At 39.8% G+C, this 25,603-nt stretch overlaps 1 protein-coding gene across 2 annotated transcripts in view; it reads right to left on the bottom strand.

Moving 5' to 3' along the window:
• The window catches only part of ZC2HC1A (zinc finger C2HC-type containing 1A), a 36,975-nt gene extending 12,635 nt beyond the window's left edge, over positions 1-24,340 (bottom strand). For both annotated transcript variants that reach the window (XM_049823211.1, XM_049823219.1), the window contains exons 1-7: positions 24,264-24,340; positions 11,931-12,004; positions 11,117-11,233; positions 10,771-10,906; positions 7,302-7,450; positions 6,243-6,339; positions 5,223-5,331 (exon numbers count right to left, since the gene is read on the bottom strand). In XM_049823211.1, coding sequence (XP_049679168.1) covers positions 5,223-5,331; positions 6,243-6,339; positions 7,302-7,450; positions 10,771-10,906; positions 11,117-11,233; positions 11,931-12,004; positions 24,264-24,279 — 698 coding nt within the window. In that variant the 5' untranslated portion in view covers positions 24,280-24,340. The remainder of the gene's footprint in view (positions 1-5,222; positions 5,332-6,242; positions 6,340-7,301; positions 7,451-10,770; positions 10,907-11,116; positions 11,234-11,930; positions 12,005-24,263) is intronic.
• Between the last annotated feature and the right edge of the window lie 1,263 nt (positions 24,341-25,603).

The following is a 25,603-nucleotide window of genomic DNA, read 5'->3' as shown; positions in this document are numbered from 1 at the left end:
ACCCCTAAATGGAAGTCATAAAGAAAAAACCAACCAAGAGCAACAGAACACACATTCACACGGAGAGAAATAATTTCTTAAAACTACTGTGCAGTTTTCTGATTCTTGTCATACAAACTTAATAAACCACAAGGCCAGGAAAATTACTAAACAGCTAACTGTTGTCAAGGAAGCATATTATTTTCAATATAGCTATATATATATATAAAGCAAAGGCTCTTGTGTATCTCCAACACCCATATCACGCTACTTTTCATACTCCATCTGTAGTAACATCATATTAAAAGGCACAGAACCTATAAACTTTGAAACATAATTTGGTTTTGGGGAAGCTTCTGGTGTGAGCCTTGCAATCCACATTACATCTCTAACGCATCAAAAGAAATCTCCCCATAAGGAACAAAAATTCAGCAATGCTAAATGATGTTCATTCATTATAAAGTCAGCAGGGAACACTGAGATTTTAGCCTTGTCAATTTAGCCCCAAATAATGCAGGCTGTAAGATAAGTTCCCATTGAGTTCCTCTTCCCACTCCTTATCCCAAACAGATGTTCTAGTTCAAACTAATTAACTCAGGAAATGCTTAATCAATTCCTGTTTGACCAAATACACACTCTTTACATATTTCCCAAGGACTAAGAATTAAGACTGAGGTCTTTGACACTGCAATCTATCGAGATTTCCTTAGCTCTTTTCTGAACCTTTAACAATTTATCAACATAATCTGTGAACTCCAGGCACCTACAGCATAGAATACCAAAGACAATAACCTAGAAGCACTCATGATATTGCCAAAATAAAGAACTACAGTATTCTTCCACACTTAAAAAAAAAAACCAAAAAACCCAAAGTGGACAGCCCTTTCATGTACTAATGAAAAAAAGCACAATCATAAGAATCTTCTGAAATGCAAAGACCACGAAGACAACTTCTTATTTACCCTTATTTCATTGAAAAAAGCTGTGTAAGTTGCAGTCTTAATGAAAGCAACAAGCTATTTTAAAAATATAATGTTTTTAAAGGCTACACATGCTGTATAGCAAGTATATAAGTGGAATTTAAAATTTACTGCTACTGGTTAGGTGTGCCATTCACATTGCATATCAGCTGTAAGACTGGACTGGATGTGTCACTAACAGACGTGATTCCCAGAAGGCATAACTTTGATCAGCTTAACATTAAATAGCATGTTTTATCACCAAAATAAAACCAAAATTACAAAGTAATTTCTAAGGATTCATCTGCCATATTGAAAAACAATGTAATTTTCCAAGTCCCAGTAAAAAAAGATAAATAAAAAATTACTGTTCATAAATGAAACATGCATAGACAATTAATCTGTACATGCAAAAGATCCCTGGCTGGCCACAAACTGTGGCGTCAAGTTCTTCTAGGCAAAACAGTTTGCACGTGGGGGTGGAGTTTGCCTGTTTGCTTAGCCTTAGGATAGGAAGAACCACCTACCCAATTTTTTCTCCTGAAGATGCGATTATTCCTGACAGCTTACTAGAATTGCCCTACCCCTCGAGAAATGTAAGACAGTGCTAAACTCTGTACTCTTAAAACTCATATATCAAACTTAGGATCTTAACATGATTCACTATCAAAATATAAGCCTAACTACAATTTATGCAGAATTAATTTTCCTTTTCCCAGTTCTTCAACATCAAAAAGATGAAATCCTATTTTCACACAAGTGAATGAAAGTTTTCCTACTGACTACAGTAGAGTCTCACATGCTACTCTTGCACTCTCACTTGCTTCTCTAGGACTCAGAAATTATGCCCTCATGCTACACTTCCATTAATACTTAAAACTGGCTGTGCTCTTACTCCGTCCAGGCAGAAAAAGAAAACTCTTAGAGCAGAGCTCAGCTGACACATCCTTATCTATGTGTACAAAGGAAGACTCACTAACGCTAATCTAGCTTATGTTGATGATTCTGTGGTGCGCTCTCTCAGTAGTCCTTTACTTGGGAAGCAGAAGAGGAGAATTCAAATTAAAAAATAGTATAGCAAAAATTACTTAAAATAAGGGAGTTCATAAAATTTGGTTGCATTTCTGCTCATACAAAATAAATTTTTTTACTGTGATATTGAAGTTGAACTTTACATGAAATGAAATTCAAGAATCTTTCCTTTACAGAACTAAACACCTTAGGGACCCAGTTCGTTTTAGCCTTCACCTTTCACAGAAATGCACGAACAGCTTCATGTGCCAGTCACAGCTTCAGGCAGCAGTTCAAGAGTGCCACCTAAAGAGCAAGAGGAAAACTGCACGCCTGTATATTTTAATGACTGCTGGCTGTCACATTAGTCAGCAGATAGTCATTTCTTGCCCCTTTGCACATCCATCACAAAGAACAGGTACCATGATTCTACAGAAAGAGGCAGTGCCTGATGAAATTGCCCCCACCAACATATGTATAATTCATCCTTGATATTGCACAATATAGTTGTAATTCTACTATTAAGCCTTATTACCTCTGCCAAATCCAGAATTACAACAATCTAGGCAAAAATGGAAGGTTTCACTTAATATGTAAAAAACAACAAAAAAAAATTACAGTTTGCCTTTGGGTTTCTCACAGCAAAACCTGGAATTTAACCTGGTCAAAATAGTGTGTAGACTTAAAATATTTGCCAAGGGGGGGGGGGGGAAATCACACGATTGCTTAACATTCCATTTGAGAGATTGCCCTTAAAACAATACATGTGCAACACTGCTCAGTAAATCAGTTAACTAACAACTCAGAAGGAAGAGCATGACATCTTGCAGCATGAGCTCTGCCTGACTTGGGTACAACAGAATCCCAGATCTCATGCTACGGCTTGTCACTTTACTGGTTAAATCATAAACAGAGCAAAAGAAATACATCTTGTTTCACCCTAATAAAGGTCATTTTTACGAAATCTTAAAAGCACTTTTATTTTATAAAATAATTATAGCTGCAATTAGCTATAGCCTAAATTTTAAGATGCTTTTAATGTTTAAAATCTGTGTCACTGCAGTATTAACTGTTCTCACTCTCTGACTTAGGATGTTGACTGTTAGTGTCTCAGTCCCTACTCTGATAAAATTTTGTAGGTATTTGAACAGAACCCTACATATCTTCCCCTCACACCCCAGTACTAACGCTGAGATGATTAAGGCCAAAATTGTCACTAGTGACTGATCTGAGGCACCTAACTCCTCCATATTGTAACTGCTCCTACACCTGTTTACTTCGACATAAATTCTGACAAACTTGTTCTCAGAAGCGAATGCGAAGTAGCTAAAAGAAAAAGAAAGAATTGCTAGGTCTCAGGTATAACACTTAGGAAAGAGACACATTTAACAGCCATCTGTGAGAAGATCTGGTTAGTACGACCAGCAAGAAATTACAAGGACTGGCTGGCAAAGACAAGAATAAAACACAATTTTTTTAGAGCAGAGAAATGAGAAGGACCGCAAGCAGAAACACACTCACCACATCCACACTCTTAAAAACTGGAAATTGTGTAGGCAATTAAATGAGTTTATAAACCAAGCTAACATTCACTGCCTCTCAGCAGAGATCATTATTTAAGAGCTATGCCAACCAGAAGTCATCTATTTGCAGTTAACAGCATGTGTGAACAGAGAGAACCTGTGCAAACATCTCTCCATATATTAACTGCTATTTGGCTTGGCCACATCACAATTCTTCCGCCAAGCTTCAGAAGAGGAAACGGAAGACTACAGAATACAAAGCAGTAAGTCCAGTGAGCAACTGACTAGTAAAATTAAATAGAATTTCCTTGTTAAGAAGTGAAGATCAAAACTTGTGGCCACTCACAAACCAATAGACTGCAATTAGAAATTCTGTCAACAGGAAAAAGCCTTTCCCAGACAGCTGGGATTCACCACTGGGGTCAGAAACATGCCTTCAAATTATCTCAGCTGAGTTTTTACTGTGGTTTGCAGATCTACTTGTTTGCCACTCATCAGTAGGTGTTAATTCAGCTGCTGAAAACAGAGAAATTCGATATAAAAAAAAAAAATCAGTCAGTGAATAACAGAGGGTAGGATTTTCTAACAGTCAAAGCATAGATGCCTACAAACAACAGTGAAGCTGACCTGTAGACCGAAGACTACTAGGACACAGGGGGGGAGGGGGGTTGGAATTTCTGACAGCCTCATGGACTCTGCCTCCAGTCTGTGTCTGAAAGACTTGGTATGAATGGGCAGAGCAAGGAGGGACAGAACTGCATCCTCACGCTACATGGTGTTAGGAGGGAGGTATGACAGAGCTGTAATTCATACTTGTGCGTAACTTGTAAGACTTAAGAGTGATAAACTAAAAATCACTAGTTTTGTGTAATTAAAGATATCCAACCCATGAGCTCTTTCATAAAATCCTTTTTCTTCCTCACAAACTTAAACTGTTGTTTTTCTCTACCATATACAGCCTTCACCAATCTGATACTCATTTTTGTAGGAGTCAATCACCAATGTTACAACTGCAGTCACTTTGTTGTATTTTTTATGTTTTCTATCAGTGCTCCTTGGTGCTCCTCAAACTTCTATGCACTATTTTTCCTCAATCCGTTCCATACATTTTTTCTTTGAGATAGTGTGCACTGACCACGCCCCCAGAAAAATACCAGTAACTGCCTTGATCACACTAGCACTTTCACTGAACTCTAATAATCTGTCTACCACTTCTCGTTGCTGTTGTAGTGCGCTGGTTTTCATTGCCTTATTTGTGCCCATTCATTTGTTGTCTCTTGAGTATTTTAAGACACGCAAGGGAAGAGGGAAAGTATCCACCCTTTTGTGCTAAGAGGGAAGATCCTGTCACAATTGGCTTGTGGTCTGTGGCAGAGGCCTCTTTCTTTTATTTGCATGAAATTATGCCTGATGTTTTCTCCTTTTTTAAGTCTCTTCACTTTTACAAAGAAACAAAATTATAGTTCCAACCAGTTTGCATATTCTGTTACTTTTTAATCTCCTTTCTATCTATTTTTACCACTGGACCTCCTTTGCTGTTATTCTAAACATTAGAAAATGCATCTTTGCCTACCTCAGTGTTCCTTAAACATTAATTGTGTTTATAAATAAAGGATAAATTCAGAACACTACACTTCTGAAGCTCACAGGGAAAAAAAAATAACGTAAATGAAACAGACCACAGAGACTTCTAGAACTAGCACAACATAAATATGAAATAAAGCGTAAATAACATTAAATGGAAACTTACCCTGCTTGTGGGTTCACCATTCCCAATGAATTTTTATGAGCTGGTGATAATGTTTGAATTTTGCTCCCACCGGATCCAGATGAAGATAGTGCTTTACTTGAAGAGGCACCTTACAGTTGAAAGCAAGCATGGAGATACAATAAAATGTAAAATTTTGCTGCTGGAATGATATAATTCATTTTTTTAATTGTAAAATTCAAAACAAGAGTTTTAGAAATATTAAGATATGAACAAGTCAAGATACTAGAAAAAGCAAGTATGTCTCCATAAATTTATAGAAAATATGCAATTTAGACATAATGTTCTATTCTAATAAAAAACACTGGATGTCAATTACTTTCTTCAGGAAGAAAAAAAAAGAAAGAAGTCTAGAATGTCCAAGTACGTACAAACAGGATACGTTTAATATCTGATGATATCTGAAATCAGATTAAGACCAGTGTTTGCATAATTATAATATACATGGCTTGACTACACATTTTCACCAATTCATGATCATACTCAGCATACAAATTAGTTACAGAATTGAGCAACAGAAGAATCTCTGGTGCGAGATCAGTATTTGATACAATTATGCATTACTACACAGAATGATTTTGCAGGTTCAATTCAGAAAAAAATTAATTTGACCCAATATATAAAACACAAGAGAATCCTATGGACTCAAGAGTCTTGTTGGATAGATGCCAATCAGTGCCCCTTCCAACTTTACTTTAAATGGAATTTTACAATCCACTATATCAATTTCAACAATAATATATATAGCCATCATATATGTAAGTAAAAAAAAAAAATCAGATCACAAAAACATTGATAAAAAAATTTGTATTATGAAAAACAGACACCATCTCATCCACTCACATAACATTGAACTATGAATTTTTTTTACTTTGACGGTTTAAATCACTGGGCAACGCTGCAGAAATCCTTCCAGCTACTAAAATTACACTACTATTACTGTGTAGTTTGAGAACTAATATTTAGAAAGTAAATAGAAAATTCATATCATGCATTTCATACCTACAACAGTTTTGCTAACACCACTTGGCTGTGGTAAGCGTGATGATGACGGTGTTGATCCTACAGAAGGCATCTTCTTAACTGCAGCAGGTTTGTACTGTAACAAAATACGACCTAGAAATTTAAGCAATTAAATCCAACTGTCTATATAACAAAATAGGTACTTATCTCAGGTACTGCGGGAAAACAGTCAACTATTACCTACTAGGTCAACTGTTTCTGGTATGGGATCATGCAAATGGTTTCCGCTAGTCTGCTTTCTTATACATACAGATGATACTAGTAGGAAAGATTATCTAACTCAGTGGTTTCATTTTTTTTCATTTAACTGTATATGTCTCTATTTTCCACGCTTCTACAGCCTCTCTCATCTTTTTCCATAGCTGTCTCACAAGATTAATATTATCACCTCATTACCAGTTAATTTTAAGAAGAGTACTCAAGGGCAGGATCATTTTTGTCCTTCAAATCTTACTTTCCCCTATGTGCTCTAGACCAGTCCCAGCACTGATTCAGAATACAGTGCAAGAATCACTACATAACTACTTGTGTCTCTTTAACTCTTCATAGCTTCCAAAAAATGAACACACACATACACTTTAATCCTTCGTTTGTGCCCATCATAAGTTAACTACTGCAGCTCTTACCTTAATATGACTGAATTCCTCTAAGCCACTAATTAGCCAAAATACTGCTGTCAGTCATCCTGTAGTCATGTACCTTTGTCCACTTAAGGAACAGTCTTGAATTGGATTCAGAAAACTTTTACAATAGAAACTCAACTTTCTTTACAAATACTGCATCTCTACTTTCTGCTGCTACCCCTACCTGTCATTTTCATGAATCTCTGAATTACATTTATGACTGTTTTTGGCTTTGCAACTGCTGCCATCTGATTTATGGATCTCTGCAACTCTTCTAAGAAAGCAAAAACCTCTTCCATGCTTAGTGTCTAATTCCATACTTAGTGTCTAATTTCAGTCTAGCGCAAATAATAAAATTACAGCTTGATTTGATGTCAAATGCAAGCTACGAGTTAATAAAAATGTTGTAGTTCACCTGTGTTCGAGTAGGAAGCTTCCCTTTGGTATCAGCTGCCAATTTTCCCTTATTAGTAATACGTGCTGCTTGTTCCTTACAGAAATTGATGTGTCTGTCAGCTGCATTTTCATTAAATCTCCTCTGACAATAAGGACACTGAATGTAATCTTAAAAACATAAAAACCTAATATTAATAACATGTTTTACAAAATAAAGTGTTTTAAAGTTTTTTAAAGACCAGCCCCACCCCCAGAGAAGATTAAGGCCTCTTGAATCTCAAAATGAAATGCAGGTTGCTGGGGAAAAGAATTGTCCACATGTAACACAAAAGATGTTTCTTGTTTGATTGATAAGAACGAGAAGAGCAGTTGAGGATCAGAAATAACCTAAGAAAAATCAGAAACACTTTGAGAGATGCTATTCAGCAGAGAAGCTGGCCAAAGAGATATACGGACATGGCAGGGATATCAGCTGGAAGGAAGTGGAGAAGAGAAGAGCCTAAACAAAAAAATTACAAACACAGTTCAGTTTGTTCAAGGTATGAAAATGCATTAAAACCTTACCCATACAAATAGCAAAGGATGAGAAAATCTGTTTCCTCTGGCAGTTTTGAAAGGACTGAGAGATACTAACTGTAATACTGGAAATTATCATTTAAAAAAATTGGAAATTTAACAAAACAAACAAAAAAAGAATCAGAGGAAATTCAGCCAAAATTAGGAGATATCTATAGAGACATGCAAAACAGGGTAATTGGTGGCTCTATTGTTTTTCAAGCTTAATTTAGTCACATTACAAACAGTATTACTTGCAGAAAATATTATTACTAACATTGGGGAAAAAACAGAAAGTCTATGTAAATGTTTAAAATACTAAAAGATCTCTCATTTATATGCTGGAAATATACCCCTTAAAATACACTGTTCTTGGAAAGTAAGATATTTCTACTGCAGTTTCAAATAGACATTTTAGTGTCTAGAGACATGGATGTTGAATTCCCCAGATTACAGTATTCAAAACCATGCAAACATCAGCTTCAGAAGAGCTGGACACTGACAAAGCAGGTTTAATTAGTATGTTCCTAGGTTACTTTAGAAATGTATCAAAGAAAATGAGGAGAGATTCAACAGTCACTCCCTCCAAGATTAGTTAGGTATTATACAATCCAAAATAAGATTTGGATTACATGTTACTACTCCAAATGCAGCAGATCTGGCTTAAGTAGCTATACCTTTAAATTAACAACTTTGAGTAAGTCAAATGATGTAGTGGCCACCAAACCATGAACTGTGACCCCAGAAGCGTGAGCAAAGGACACAGGAAGAACACAGGAATCCTTCAGAGAAGTGACAGCATGGGAATCTCATGTGATAACAACGATTTTTAAATTATTTTACATAAACTCCATTGAACATAAACTGTACATTGAGAGATAAGAAACTTGAAAGCAGAAGAACTATAGTATCTACGTAGTCAAATCAAGACAGGCTCAAAGTTAAGAAAAGTATAAAAAAAAGCAAAATAGATGAATAATCAGCAGCCATGGAAGTCCCTAGCAAATAAGACAATACATTTCTATCTGGCATACAGCTCAGTTCCCACAGAAGACTTTCAAAGCCCACTAAAGTAAATGGATCAGACTGTAGAGGATTAATATATACTCTTTTAAGATTCAGGGATCGTATCTTCATCCTTTTGTAAATTGCTTAGCACCACTCAGCCACCTGGCTATCTGGAAGTACAGTCTGTACTGTCCAGAAAAACTATTAGGATTCAATATAAGCTTTATAAAATATAAACTAATCAAAATAAGAGGGCAGTACACATATACAATCAAGTTCAATGCAAGTGAGGTGACTTAAGGTCCTTCTTAATACCACGAGGCTATTCAGCACTTCTTCTAAGGAAAAGGTGGAACAGGAGATCGAAGAACGAGCAATACTGTTTGTTTGCAAACTCAAAGCATGCAATTAGGTAGGAAATATTAATACAGAACTCTCTTCTTTTAAAGAAGAAAGACTAGCAGCTAGTTAGAAATACGCACGCTGAAGACAGAGCTGAGTAGGAGAGGATGGATACACTCCGTGATACCATGCATAATTCTCCCTCTCTCCTACATATAAAGTGGAAAACAAGCAACAGTAGCTGCCCCTGCTCTATTTTTGTTCTGTTCTATTTGTGAGAAGAGAATCCACTGATCAATTGGTTCATCTTCTCTTCATTCCTGGTTCCTTCCTCCTAAGTCTTACCAGTCTGGCAGTAGGATGAAGCCAGGAGACTAAAAACAGTAAGACTCAGCTTGGAAAAAGTAAAAAACGGAATGAAGAAAAACTGAGGCACAGTATCTTTCTCTTCCCTTTACATCCTATCTGCTTTCAAGTGGGCTGAATAGAGTTACTTCCTTCGCTTCAAACTCATTGCGGTCTCTGGAACCAAGGGAGCACCATTTTAGTAGCTTTTCCAAGCTAGATTTAGTTCTGGGCTCTTCTGCTTCTAATTCAGAACCTACACAACTAGATTATTAACAATCCTTTCCATGATCGAGCCTTATGTTTCTTATCCACAGCATTAGCTATTGGTTTTACTTTACTTTAAAATGCATATGGCATTTCAAGATAGTGTGTACTGAACACCGAATAATATAACTTCACTTCTTACTATGAACACACAATTATAATCCTAATACTGGACTAGCACGTTTCCTGTAGAGAAACAAGGTAGGGAACACTCACATCCTCACTTGACCACAGGCAGGCAGAAGCAAACAGATGCTTTTTTCCATGTTTCCTAATCTTTCTGAAAACAGCCATTGAGCTGATCAAATGGTTTAACTCTCAGGACAAAAGGAAGAAATATATCCTCCACCCTACTAACACATCACAGAAGTTAACTGGAAAGTGTATTTCCTTCTCTCTCACATCAGACTGCTTCAACACTTTACCCAGCCTCAGTTCTGAAAGCACCCAAGGACTGTCACTCCCTTATTAATACAAATCCCACATATCTCACGTATCCAAAACGCAAATACCCCCACCACACAAGGAAGGATCACGTGCACACTAGAGCATACGCTGCATATATAAAACTAAATGTGAATTCAGCAAGAAATGGGAGAGACTACATTTGGAGAATGTAGTTGACATGCATTCCTACAATGTAAATAGGTTGTGGGTGTCCATCATTGGCAGCTAGTTAAAAAGGTAGTCTGCTCTGAGCAGTTCCAGTGCTGTGGACAGAAACAAGGTGTTGAAACAATACGTCCAGCCTATGGTTTGTAAGACACCAGCAAGCTGCAAATTGGTCACAACTACCTTTCAACACATTAAGAACAAGCCCAGGCTCACAAACCAGCGTCTGCATAGGGATAATCAGATAGGCACCTTCCAGAAATTGTGAATACTGTATTCCAACAAATTCCTTTCCAACTCAAATTTTTACAAATTAAGTTAAAAAAAAAATCTTTAAAGAACTCAACTGTTTTACATACCAGGGTCATATGATGGCGGAGGTGGCGGAGGGAGTTTTCCACCATCTTTAAGATTAAGTCCTTTGGCTGCTCGTATAGTTGCTATAAATTCCTCGTGCTTTCGTCTCCAGTTGGAAGGTTTTTTGGGTGGTTCTGGCTAAGAAGCCAAAAAAGAAAGAGCTTTATATGTTTGAAGCTCTTCCTTCAAGCTAAGTACGTGCTTTATTTTAGTATACAACATTACAGTTAGATTTCTTCCAGATCCTAGTTGATCTAATTATCACTAATTGCCAGCAGAAATAAGCCTTATTATAATGCATACATAGTTTGCCTAAAATGTTCATATGTGGAGTAAATTACAACATACCCGTGGCTTAAGAGGTTTTACTGTGGGAATGTCAGTTCCTTCTGCTCTCTGTCGGCTGGAATCGAATGTCTTCCTCTTCTTGGCAGAAGTTTTTTGGCAAATGGGCCCATGCTTTTTCTACAAGCAGAAGAAAAACAAAAGGAGAATATAAAACTTAGTTTTGAAAATGCAAGTTATTAAGATGTTATTTCCCTTTTTATGAATAAGATCAGACTGCTTTCATTCAAACTTTTATGCCAAATATTACTTTTAAAATGGAAATACAGGAATTCACGAATGCGTATACACGGTCACAAAAACTTGGGCAATGAAGAAAAAAAAATAGGAGACATCTGTATTTGCTCCTTGCAAATAAAAAAAATGATGGTAGGCAGGCAGCATGTGCATTGAGTGGCAATACAAGTCAGAGGTGTCCGAAATCTATATTCATATTTAAGGACAGACCAATTGCTATTAAGACTGCAGAACACAGTATTTTGAAGATGGATAACAAAACACTTCATTTACTAGCTGAAACTGCATAATGCTAGGCCTTACATCTGCAGAGGCAAGGAATGATTCTGTGACCCTAGAGAAGATGCGTTTAGAAGCATGTATTTTCAGAAAGTGATGGGATGCTGAAATAAAACTAACCTCCTTCTAAGGAGCTTCAAAACCGAGACAACTGGAATCAATAATTATTTGGGGGAAAAACCCCACAAAACTTCCACAAAACCCAAGCATCTAGATTTACTTTATTTAGCTATAGTGACCATTGCTTAACTCTCATATCAACTCCTCAGATCTAAAAGCCAATAGCGCTCATACCACTTACCAGTGCTGCTGGAAAGAAAGTCCTTCCACAAATCCTACATGGCAACAGATCTCCAGTTTGCACTGTAACCTCACCTTAAAAAAAAACCACAAAACTTCTATAAGAAAATTTGTTTGAATTAATGATAAAAATTTCATTCTGGATTGCTAACCTCATATACTTAGCAATAATAATGGTTGTTACTGTAGAAGTATACATTCTTTGAACTGTGATGAGACTATGCAGATCAAAAAAGAAAAGATGATACACAAGTCCTTACATAATTTTGGAAGCAGTCAGGCTCAGTAACATCACCATAAATTCTGATAGCTTACAATATGAAACTCTGCACCTTTAATAGGACACCTGTATATCAACATGCAAATGGCAGATTCCCTGCAAATCACAATGACAACCCAAGCACACACCAAGAATAATGATATTTAGTGGGTATTTCTGTGTCTTTGGAAAAGAATCACCTGTTACAGTATCAAATCTAAGTCACAGTCCACCACTTATTTTTCTCTACCAAGTTAAACTATTCCACTTTCTCTTGTAAAGAAGAAAAAATCTTTAATGCTATTTTTACTATATATTTTGTTCAGATTATTACTGACAGTTTACAAAAGCATTTCTGATGTTGCTATTCAAGCACTGGTTAACAAAAATGCAAATGGTATTAAAGTATCCAGGCCTATGGAAACAAATATATTCATATAGTATGTATTATGTAATGGAGTCATGGCATAGACGAGAAACTCCACAGGGTTTTCCAATAACAAGCATCTATTATATTTAGTACTGTAACAGAGTGATACAGGGATCTTTTCATATCACATATACATCAATAAAGAGGCAGTAAGTCTGGATTAAGTTTGAGACTTACTAGTTGCTTTCTCTATACTCAGTCTGACTATTGCAGACAATAAAGCTCCCTCTATTTATACAAAGTTGTCATGGTTTAACCCCAGCCAGCAACTAAGCACCATGCAGCCGCTCACTCACTCCCCCCACCCAGTGGGGTGGGGGAAAGAATCGGAAGGAAAAAGGTAAAACTCTTGGGTTGAGATAAGAACAGTTTAACAGAACAGAAAGGAAGAAACTAATAATAATACTAATAACAATAATAAAATGACAAGAATAATAAAAGGATTAGAATATACAAAACAAGTGATGCACAATGCCTACCGATGCCCAGTTAGTGCCCGAGCGGTGATCCACACCCCACAGCCAACTTGCCCCAGTTTATATACTGGGCATGACATCACATGGTATGGAATACCCTTTTGGCCAGTTTGCGTCAGCTGCCCTGGCTGTGTTGTCTCCCAACTTCTTGTGCCCCTCCAGCCTTCCTGCTGGCTGGGCATCAGAAGCTGAAAAATCCTTGACTTAGTCTAAACACTGCTTAGCAACCACTGAAAATATCAGTGTGTTATCAACATTCTTCTTATACTAAATCCAAGGCATAACACTATACCAGCTACTAGAAAGAAAATTAACTCTATCCCAGCCAAAATCAGGACAAAAGTTAAAACAAAAACACTTTGACTTGACTTGTATTTTAGGCAAACTAGTGCCTTAAACTAACGAAGCTATGAAGATAGCAACGTTCAATGATTTGATTAGGCTTTTTTCCCCAGTATCTAAACATACATACCTGTCAATTAGCTTTAGGACCAGTCCTAAAGAAAATGGATAATTTAACAAAATGCTTCACGGCAAACAAATGTCTATTCAGGCAGCCATGGTTCCCACTGAAAACCTTTTTTTTCAAATGTAAAGATTAAAATTTAGTGAGGTTTCTAGTTCCAATATGTAACTATTAGGTCTATTTCTGCCTTTTTCAATTACTTGAATGAATTACTTCATCATCAGTATGTAACTACGTATAATATATTAATTGTATAAATATACTAGAGAGCACAATCCATTTTAAGAAACACAAATCACATGAAGGGTTCTGCACTTTAAAATATTTATATTCATATCTTTAATTAATTTATATACCTCTTCCACATAAACATGAATAGGGCCTTGTCACAGCATAGCAGGAGTGTACTGACAATAACCAAGACTCACAACTGAAGTCATAATCAAGCTTCCTTTTGTGTCATCTAAATGTATGTGTGTTTAGATGTATACAAGTAGGGAGAAGTAGCAAAGATAGAAAACATGCAGATAAATCTTGTTTTTCTTCTATTCCTGCATGTCAATTATACTTGCATGTTATCAACATTTACCAGGAACTTATTTTTTATTGTTAACTGTATTTTTTCAATCTCTATTTTAAACAATCATGTCTTAAAACTTTTCCATAGGTCTGTTTTCTTAAATCCACAAGCCTGAACATAACATTGTGCTGGTTTTGGCTGGGATAGAGTTAATTTTCTTCACAGTAGCTGGTATCGGGCTGTGTTTTGGATTTGTGCTGAAAACAGTGTTGATAACACAGGGGTGTTTTCATTACTGCTGAGCAGCCCTTACACAGAGCCAAGGCCTTTTCTGCTCCTCACCCCACCCCACCAGCGAGGAGGCTGGGGGGGCACAAGGAGTTGGGGGGGGGACACAGCTGGGACAGCTGACCCCAACTGACCACAGGGATATGCCAGACCATAGGGCGTCATGCTCAGCATATAAAGCTGGGGGAAGAAAAAGGAAAGGGGGGATGTTCAGAGTGATGGCGTTTGTCTTCCCAAGTCACCGTTCTGGGTGACGGACCCCTGCTTTCCTGGAGATGGATGAACACCTGCCTGCCCATGGGAAGTGGTGAATCAATTCCTTGTTTTGCTTTGCTTCTGTGCATGGCTTTTGCCTTATCTATTAAACTGCCTTTATCTCAACCCACGAGTTTTCTCACTTTTACCCTTCTGATTCTCTTCCCCATCCCACTGTGGGGGAGTGAGCGAGCAGCTGTGCAGGGTTTAGTTGCCAGCTGGGGTTAAACCACAACAAACATTAATCAAAAGTAATAACATGCACACTGGTCATACATAGCTTAGATGGCTGGAACCTGCCCACATTATTTTCCTCAGGGGTAAGCAGCAATGGTTGTATGCTTTGCTCAATTCTCCCACTCAAAAATACAAGGTATGCACAGATTTATTTTGTTTGTTTCATTACTTCATTCTTCAGTGTTCTCAGCACTCTTAATAATGCTAACAGACATCACTGCAAACTCACTTCTGCTAAACAGTTCATCTTTTTTTTATCTAATACAACCCTCAGCTTTGCAGACAAGTGAGAGAGGCATTTCATGGAAACACAAAGTGACACTGTGTCTTTAAGACATTAGCTGAAATAAATCAGAATTAGTTATCTTGAAATCAGGTGTATAGTATAAGATTAATGATTTGACCAAAAGAAGAATTCTTTCAAATATCTGCCTTAGTAAAAGAAGAAATGCTACATTTTCCACCATTTTCCATTTACTGATCTCTGAAGTTCAAGCTTGTGTTTAAATTCACCATTAAAACAAGTAGACTTGATAGATGCTCAACTATCAAGAAGTATTTAGACACAACATACCAATGCATAATGAATGCCAGTTAGCACTCACTGCAGCTACAGTTACAGCATTCCTACCCTCCTCTGCTGCTGGAAGGTACTCAATCACATTTGCCAAGAGCTCCTTCTCCTGCCAACAGCTCCTCCCTCATAATACAAATCACTGACCCAAAACACAAAAGGAAGTTACTTTAAAAAATTAAAGTTCCTTAAGTTTTGTTGAAAATGGGAAGCCTACAGTCCTTTAGATTTGCACACTTATCTCTTCAGTCCTCTATGATTTTTTTCACCCTTAACGTAAAAAAAAAAACCCACCGTAACAAAACAAAACCTTAACATTTCTTTCTAGGAGCTCATGAGCCTTCCCTTACAGATGGGTTAGCAATGTCATCAACATGGAATCTTGTAATTTAAAAATAAAACATGGGAATAAAACTGTGAAAGTTGGAAAAGAGTTGGTTTTGGTTGGGTTTTGTTTGTTGGGTTTTTTTGTTTGGTTTTGGTTTTGTTTTGTTTTTTTAAAAAGGCATTCATGCATGATATCTAGTGCAGTCAGTCATTGACTGACAGAATTTTTTTCCTGAACAAAATTTAACACAAATGGTTGTTAAACGAGGATGTATTTGGGGGGAGGAGGTTAAAAAAAAAAAAAAAAGGAAACACTCAAATAAAGAAACGGAAGGATTTGCTTGGCAAATGAATCTGAGAATAGAAACTGGTAGTAAGATGGTGTCATGGCAATTTTCTTCAGTCTTTTTTAAGTCTAGCAACAATGCAGGCATTACCATAATTTTGGTTATATATCACAGAAGACCCAAGATCCAGCAGCTACACTTCATTTTCCTTTTACCATCTTTAATACCACTACTCACCAGCGGTTTACACACTTGTATTAAACATGAATGAATACAGTTAACTTGGAAAAGTATAAACATAATTATTTCTGTTTATCTAATCTAAACACACTTAGGGAAAAGAGAAATATGTTCAAAATGGTTCTGTGAATACTGAAGGAATAATTAAGCAGTTGTGTAAATAAGACTCCACACCTAGAGGGAGCAGAAGTCTTCAGTATTGCTGAACAGCTATTAACTGAAGTTTTATTATTGTTATCTCTTTTGGAGAGCTTTGTATACCCAAATACATGTCTGCACCTAGACGTAAAGTGCAGAATGCTTCAAAGAAACAAGACTGCTCTTTGCCTCAGTAATAGTATTTTGTCATGTCTGACTGCCTTTCAAAACCTTTTATTTATCTGGGCCAGACAACTGTGATTATTAGAACCATCAAACCTCATTGAATTCAAACTTGCAGAAACACTGGTACTATTTCCAGCCTTGAGACTAGGTAACTATTTGAAATCAGCAAGTAATCTACAACTGTTTAAAGTTATTACTTGAAGAGTGCTTGCCCAATTCCTCTGCAAAATTGTATTTATTGCTTTTAACGTAACTACCCTCTTCTCTCCAAAAGCAAGGTATTTTCCACTTAAGAGTTCCATATACTTCAGGCACAAAAAAAAAAAATAATGCAGAGCATCCCCACATTAATTGGAATCTGTATCATCAACCCACAGCATCTAGTTCTTTGGGGACTGTCAGTTTCCAACGTTACGTCCACTATCAGGACTGAGTTATATTTTTTAATCAACACATTAACTAATAATAGTCTGAAAAGACTAATGACAAATACTATAAACAAGAGTCACCTAAAAATGATACTGATGCAGTGACATAGGTAGGGAACACTTATTTGAACAGTCAAATACAATTTCAAGCGTTAATTTTTAAAGAGCAATTTTAAAAAGCATTAAATAAAACAGTGAAAAGCTGAATGTACAAAAGTAGAAAAAAGTATACCAGTAAAGGTGTAAGTTTTGCAAGTTTTCATTATTTTGCCAAAAGGAATTCTGAAAGGCAAACAAAAGTCAGACAAATACAACATACTGCTTACCAACAGGGAGTACTTGCCATACTTTGTAAAGTCTGCTTGATAACTGACGACATGTGTGATTTACCCCACCAAGCAAATCCCTTCTCACCTATGCTATTCAGCAGTTTGCCAAAGGGTTCGAAAAAGGAAGAGGAAATCATAGTAAGCCCTGTCTCTTAGTATTCAACCATTCACATACTTTGAAATTTTTATGCAATTAGGTTATTCGCAATTGTAAAACAAATAGCAAACCAATCTACTTTTATCTATCTATCCCTAATTTTAGAGGAAAGCCTCATGAATTCTCTTCTACTTCTGTATTGACAATGCAGTCTAATCTTGCATAAACCTGTCACTTCTGCTTCCAAAAAGATAACAAAAAGCAGCATAACTTCCATTCCTTCAAGCTGAAAAGCTTGAGTATGACTTTCATAGTACCTCTGCATGTTTTTAAGTCAGCTCTTCAGCCTGGCAATGCAAACGCATTATATTTGTCAAAATTACTGTTATTGCATTGAACACGAGTCTGATGATGGTAAGTGTGGTACTACTTCCTTGAAAATAACACAACAAGGAGAGTCCCATTGCCTCAAAGTGAGAACCTGGAGGAGGATTCTGTGAAGAAGTTTTTTTTTCTGACTGAGAAATTAATTGCGTGCAGTCAAGAATGGCTGTAATAGCAGCACACATACAACTCACATCATGGTGTACTCCCCTTTTCTAGAACTGTCCTTCCTTCCTCCCTTCCTCATATGAAGTGTAAGTTTTAATGTTAAAACATGCCAACGTCACACTACAGGTCCTTAAAAATAACCAGTTCTCCTGGACTCCCCCTAGGGCATTAGCTCATAAGATTCTTCCAAGCAGATCCCTAAACAAGTCAAAGGCTGCTCTCCTTAAGTCCAGGGTTGAGATCCTGCTTATTTGCCCAGCTCCCTCCACTCAGGATCCTGAATTCAACCATTCCATGGTCACTGCAGTTAAGGCTGCTTCTGACCTTCACCTCTCACATGTTTGTAGGTATGAATTCCAGCAGGAGCACCCCCCCTTGTCAGCTCCTTGATCACCTGGGTCAGGAATTTGTCATCAGTGCATAACAGAAGCCTCCTAGATTGCTTGTGCCTTGCTGATTTGTCCCTCCAGCAGGTCATCAGGTAGTTAAAGTATCTCATGAGGACCAGGGCCTGCGAATACAAGGCTCCTTCCAATTATTTGAAGGAGGCCTCATCTTCTTCCTGATCAGGTGGCTCATAGCAGACAACCACAACAGTATTTCCCACACTGGTCTGCCTGCTAACCCTGATCCATAAGCTCCCAGGGGGCTCCACAGCAAAGCTCTATGCTTTGCATTCTTGCTGTTTTCCCACATAAAGGGCAACTTCCCCCCTTGCTGTACAGCTGGTTCTTCCTGTAGAGCCTGTATTCATCCACCACAACACCGCTGTCCTGTGAGCTGTCGTACCACCTACGCATGATCCCAACAAGATCCTAGCCCTGCAACTACATGCGGCACTCAATTCCTCCCATTTGTTCCCATACTGTGAGCGTTAATGTACAGGCACTTTAAAGAGGCACTCGGTTGTGATGATTATCCAGAAAAATCTATGAGAGCTTCCCCTGTAATGCAGATGGAAACAACAAAACTGAAGGCGAATAAGCAGCACTATTTGATCGATCTGACTTCCAGATACATTATCTGGTCTTTGGTTAATGAGCTTTAAGATCAATTAAAGCCACCAGAAAGCATGTGACCTGCAAAATCTGTATACACGTTACACAATTCTGCTCTGGTGTCATAAACTCACTATTCTCCTGCATCAGGCTACAAGCACCGTGATGACCGTAAGTAGGCAGTCAAGCAAAGACTAGCCTTCTCACACTAGCCTTAAACCAAGACTGCTTTGCACCAGTGACCCCCAAACCAATTCTAGACTTACATACTCTACTACCCAAATGTAAGTGGACACAGCAATCCCAATCTAAATCTGCTTATCAGAATATTACTTGGCTAACAATAATGTGATAAAAACGATTTTGATAATAAACTTCATTTATAATATATTGATTCCTACTCTGCCCCCTGCCCCTAGAATTTCTTTTAAAAGTAAGCCCACTTCTCACTCCCTCAACTGTTTAACATATTCCTGGAACTAGATTTTACTGAAACGCAACAACTTCTTTTGATAATAACCAAATCAGCTATGCATGTGCAGGCAAAATACATTCATCTTCCCACAATTTCAACCAATTCACTTACTAGATCAACCTAGTTTCTGCAATTTAAGTTAAAAATGGAAGAATTCTACAAAAACTATAGAACTAACAGATTTTACACCCTTTTCTAAGATGCTGAAGAAACTAGTCTGAAACACTCAAACTCCTGTCTACACGTATTTCACCTTTAAAGGAAGTAGATTTTGATAGTGCACTTCGCCTATCACATCAGCGTAAACTTAGGTTTCAGAATTTTTCCTTAAGTAAAACATTTAATTTCAATTTCTTCCCCCAAACATAAACATTAATCAAAACCAAAAACCATAATTGCCTTTGAAAAAGTAAATACCTTGGCCACAATTACACACTGTATTAAAATGTTAAAATTAGATCGCTTAACAGAGGTAAAACTATGCCTAGTGAAACACAGCAGTTCAATGCAAAGTCATATTTATCACTGTGTTTTAATGGCTACCAGAGACAAACAACTTCTTAAAAGAATATACATTAATATTAGTTTTGCATTTCAATCTTTAATAGTTTCCAACTTGCTGATTTAAGAACAGTCCTGTAAAATTAATTCTTCCTTCTGTTAGACAGATAAGATACCCCCCAAAAAAGCTGAAGTGTTCCAAAAACGCAGAAGCCTCTCTCAAATGGAGCTTAAGAAAATGTCTGCCAAAGTAAGGAAGCTGCTGCACACATCCAGTGAGGCAAGACAAAGATGAACACTAAAGGGAAAGGAAGATTCACATTAATGTTATTTTTTGTTTTCAAAACTGAAATAATTTTCTACACCATTAGGAAAAAAAAAATAAGACTGGGCATTAGCTTACTCAGAAATTCTGTCAAAGCAAGCATAAGGACTTGCTTTCAACAGTCATGTTACTATATAAAATGCCAAACTAGAACACTTGCACTGTTTGGGGTGGAGTGGGGTGTCTCAGACATTATCAGTGCCAGTGAAGGGTCCAGGGACAAATGCTATTACAGCACAGATCTCAGCTCTCAGCAGAAGATCCTATATGGTGAGCCTTATTCTTGTGAAACCTCGAGGGCACACCCAGACTATCAGAGTCTAAATGCTTAATCACAGTAGACCGTACTTGGCATCTGCAAGGGAAAGCTCTGGGTTTGAGACTGCAGGCTATTTCCTGACCAAGCAGCCACTCATCCCCTTCCAACCACAACCAGCCTTGCCCGGCTGCTAGAGCACAGGCTGAAGGAGAAGACTGGGTCTGGGTAAGCACTGCCATTACCTACCACAAAGAGCTGGACATTTGCCCTCAGGCACAGCTGCCTCTCTGCCCTTTACTCCTTAGGCAGCAGCAGTCCTGACCCACTGGGATGGGCTATGAAAACAAGTGTGGGAAGTCGCTTTAGTAGGCTCAAGCAGCTGTTGCCGGCATCCTCCCAGAAAAAAACAACAGACTGGAGAGAAGCCAATCAAATGCCACCATTGGACTGCTCCGGCTTATATGAAGTCAGGAATTCAGTGCTTGGATCCCCTCCTCCATCTCCTTCAAGCAAAACGGAGAGCAACAAACATGCCAATGTGATAGCTTTTTTCTTACCATGCAGTAGTGAAAGAAACAAGCACACGTCAACCCATCAAAAATGGTCCTGAGATTCAGCATATGGTGGACTACTCAGGAATGGATTTTTGAACTCACCTTACTCAGCTTAGAAAGCACTACATTTTCAGACACAGACAGTCTATTGCTTTAAGTGTTTTCACCAGTAAATTCAATGAAAATTGAAAAACAGCACACAGGCTGCAAAGTAACAAACGCTAATAACTTTAGATTTAACATCAAATTTGTCACTTGTAATGACAAGTGTGCACTGATTCCTTTTACAAAACTTTAAAAGTTATAAATTTGACTCTCAGTATCAATCTAGTAATATAACACCACAAATGAAATAATAAAGGAACAGACTTTAAAAAAAATTTTAGAAGAAACTACGTCACACAGAAACCTGCTTTCCCATTTCACTGAACATTTAAACTTGCACAGAGAGAGAAAATGCAACTGCAACACTGGAAATATTATTTAGCTCTTTAAATATCACTAATGCAGCTCCACAAGCCAACTAATACACATTCAACTCTCTGCATTATGGAAAGAATCATTCTAAACTGGGTAGAGTTCTTTCTTATTAATAACATGCTTAAATAAACAGAAAGAAAACAGATCTTGCATCTATAATGCTGAGGTTCACAAAAGCAAAGCACCAGCTTCTGAGGGCGGAAAGTCCAGGCCAAACATCCTGAGCCTGAGGGGGTCTTCCACAGTCATAAAAACACACCAGCAGACTGCTGCCAAAAGGCAAAGTCCTGCCCTCCACCATAATCATGTCCCTCACACACACAACTGCCAGGACCAGCTGTACAAATCAGCTCTGGGCAATGATTTTCCTATGCACTAATATAGAGAAGGAGCAGGCCGAGACAGATTTCAGAAGCAGTCCATACTTCCATGTTGGATGGATATGACTGTGCAACTGTGCTTCTAAACACAAATTTAATCTAAAATGGCAACCAGCAACGTTCTTCTGAGTTGCCAGTGGAGTAGTGACTGGAAAAAAGCATAATACCCAATGAAATAATTTATTATTGGTTTTGCATACATTTTTCCTGTCTTAGAGCCACCTTTTTACAGAAACTTCATCTGAGCCTAACCTAACGTGCATCAAGAGAGACAGCTTAAACTGAAAAACTGTAAATAAAAGAAAAACTACTTGCTTCAAATGTTTTGAAGCAAAAAGGGAAGTATTTTATGTCATGGCAATTTGTTTGGAGGAATAAAAAAACCAGCACAAAGTGACCCAGAAAAATGCAAAACACTACATTCTTCAGTTTCAAGAACTTTAGCATTCAAGGATGCTGGATAACAGCGTGAGATATGAGTGTTTGCAATGGAAGGACATGTCAAGTTTTAGAAACGTCTAATTACCTGTGCTAGTCTCAAATTAACCTCGAGTGTTCAGAAGGAACATTTCTCATCACGGAAAAATGCTTCGAAAAGCTCTAGGTTTTTAAAGTACTTTCAAGAAAAGGTTCACCGAGTAAACATGAGATTTCACCTGTGATTTAGCAGCTCTTTCTCCCACCACTCCCCAGTACCTACTGAAACACAAACAAAATGTAAACCATTTCCACCAAAGTCAGAAGCTGGACAAATTCTACTGCAAAAAATGACATGTTTTTTCAGGCTTCTGCTGTTATCTGTACATCCACTTTCTTCTCACACTCTGTTGTGAATGAAGGTGCTGGAGCTTATACAACACAGCTGGCATAGCTGGCCTCAGTAAGTTAGCTCATAGCCAATCAAATCAATTGATGGATGGGCTGCAGATGACATGCAGTCCCAACTGCAGTCAAACACATAGCTCAGTCAAAATTAAAGCAAGTTTTCCCCTTCTGGACAGGCAACATATGATTGTCACAGGACTATCATGACAATCAGAGTACCTGATAAAGCATTATTTGACAAACACAGGGCACCACCTTTCAAATTTAAAAGGCATTAAAAGTCAGCAAAGCATAACGAGTAAATCAAATGAAAGAGAACCTCTTGGGATTTTATGCCAAATCATGTCCAAATTTATAGTCTTGATGAAGTCACTAGGCATAAGACCAGTGTCTGATGACTGTAAAAAAGACAGGTTTTTGGTGAGAATTACTCCTGTTCTCCAGCTGTCCTAGAAGGGATAAAGAACAAAGGCTAGTTTGTGCTTACTCCTATTTAAGCACTCAGTTACCTCTAGCGAAGCAGAGCATGGAAGACTTCACGAATGTTGTGTGATAGTTACTCAGAACACGTCTGTATTTTTTCCTAAGTAATATGGTTAAAGCAGCTTGCAAAACACAGTAATGGCAGGCCTACCGAAATGCTCAGATAGCAAGCTGTAACTTCATAAATGCCAAGCTGGGATCTATGCTACGATGCACACTCTGGAGAGTCACCATATCTTCATTAGCGCAACTGGCACAGGATAAAGTTGCAAATACTCTATCTGCAAATACATACCTAGTCTTCAGCGCACCGAACGCTTCCACAGCACTATAAGCGTATCCTTAGCCATCTGTTTGCAAAAAAAGGATGCCCACACGACCCGATGCCGTCCCATCGTCTCCCTCCCTGCCCCCCGCCCCCCGGCAGGGCACTCGCCCCCAGCGGCGAATCACCGAGCAGGCTCACCGCGTTCCGAGGCCGGCCGCGGCAGGAAGGGGCCGGCGGAGAACGGCCACCACCCCGCAGCTCGGCTGGAGAGCCGCGCAGCTCCGCAGACAAAGCGCAGCGAGGCCGGCCCTGCCCGCCGCGCCTCCCCTCCCGCTCCGCGCCGCGCCCGGCGGCGGCCCCCGACCCGCCGGGCTCCGTGCTGGGGCCCGCTGCTTCCCGCCTTTGTTCGCCGCCCCAAAAGCACTCCACCCCCGCTTCTGCGGCACTGGCGCTCCCCCGCCTCAGCTCCGTCAGCCCCCAGCGCTCCCGGCCGCGGAGCGAGGCGAGGCCGCCGCGCCGCCTCAGGGGGCTCCGAGAGCGGGGAAGGCGGCGCCCGGGCCCGGGCCCCGGCTCCCACCGCCGCCACCGCCCAAGCACGCCCCGCCACAGCACAAAGGCGCGGCCCGGCCCAGCCCGCCCGAGGCGCCCGCCGGCTACCGCCGGCGGAGGGAGGGGACGGCCCGCCGCTGCCTCTCACCTTCCAGCCCCTCCATGGCGCACCCCGACCACCGGCTGCAGCCCCAGCCCCGCCGCTGCTGTGGCAACGCCGCCACCTCCCGGCCCGCTAACAACCGCCGCTCCCATTGGCCGGGCGGCGCGGGCGGGCGGGCCCGGGCGGCCCCTCACGGCCGCAGCCCCGGGGCGGGCGGACCTGCCGCTGCCGCCGCCGCCGCCGCCCCCGCCCCGCTTCTCTGGCAGCTTTCCTCCCTGCCCGCCCCCCGCCTCTGCGCTCCGGCCCCCAGCCCGCCCCGCCCCGCAAACCCGCTGCCCCCCGGCCGCCGCCCAGCCGGGGCTCGGGGAGTCCCAAGCCCCCCTCCCTCCGCCCCGCCCGGGCCAGGGGGTGCCGCCCGCCCTTCGGCTGCGGCCCGGCGGGTCGGTCACCCCACGGGAGCGGGGCAGCCGGTCTGAGCACCTTCCCGCAAGCCCCGGCGTTAGCCCAAGGCTGGCGCAGTCCGACGAGTGGTATAGCCCGTACGCTGAGGTTCTGCTGCGGTCAGGGTCCGTCTCTTCCAAGAGCCGCGCTTGTACGCCAAGACCGAAGTAAAGGAAGGAGAAATACCCGTGCTGTTGTTGAAAAAGCGGCGGAGCCGTCCGCCGGCGGGCGGGAGCCGAGATGGCGGCAGGGCCCCGCCGCCCGCAGCGGCTGCGGGCCGCGCGGGAGGGGGCCGGGGTGCAGCGCAGTGTAACGGGTGCTCCCTCGCTTGCGGGACAGCCACGGGCAGGAGCAGCTCAAAAAGTGGTTTTCAGGGTCGCGTCCTGGAAATAGTCGCAGGTAATGGCCTCCTCCCCCTTTTTTCCTCCTGTTACTTTCTTAATGGGAAGAGATGCTGGTATAAAATTAATATCCGAGGGTATCTCCTGCTACAGGATAACGCTTCTTGAGTAACGGATGTTTTTGGTAAACAGTACTGCTAAGTTGCTGTTGACTAATAAATATGAATTAGTCTCGATACTTACTGAAATGCTTCGGTTCCTTGTACAGGAGCTCCCCACACTTCTAGCAACAAAAGCATTTAAAGATTTTTTTTTCTTCAAGCCATTATTTTAGAATTAATCCTTAAGATCTTTTGTCTTTCTTGTGGCAATATGCCATGAGCAGCTAATAAAGTTCTTCTAGAAAAACTAGAATAAATCTTAAAGGAATTACTACTGTCTTTACAGGCACGTGCAAATCATTTCTCTTCGTAGTCTAGACAGGTTGGTTGATGCAGATTTGCTTGTCCATAGAATCACAGTTACTGTCCTAATCGTGGTACATCTGGGAATGCAACTCAAAGAAAGCAAAGCAAATACATAAAACCTAAATTAAATCACAGA

Source organism: Accipiter gentilis, chromosome 2 (genome assembly GCF_929443795.1).
Source record: "Accipiter gentilis chromosome 2, bAccGen1.1, whole genome shotgun sequence".
In the NCBI taxonomy this organism is placed as follows: domain Eukaryota; kingdom Metazoa; phylum Chordata; class Aves; order Accipitriformes; family Accipitridae; genus Astur; species Astur gentilis.
The sequence above is the reverse complement of the archived record's forward strand: the minus strand, read 5'-3'. Positions and strand labels throughout refer to the sequence as shown.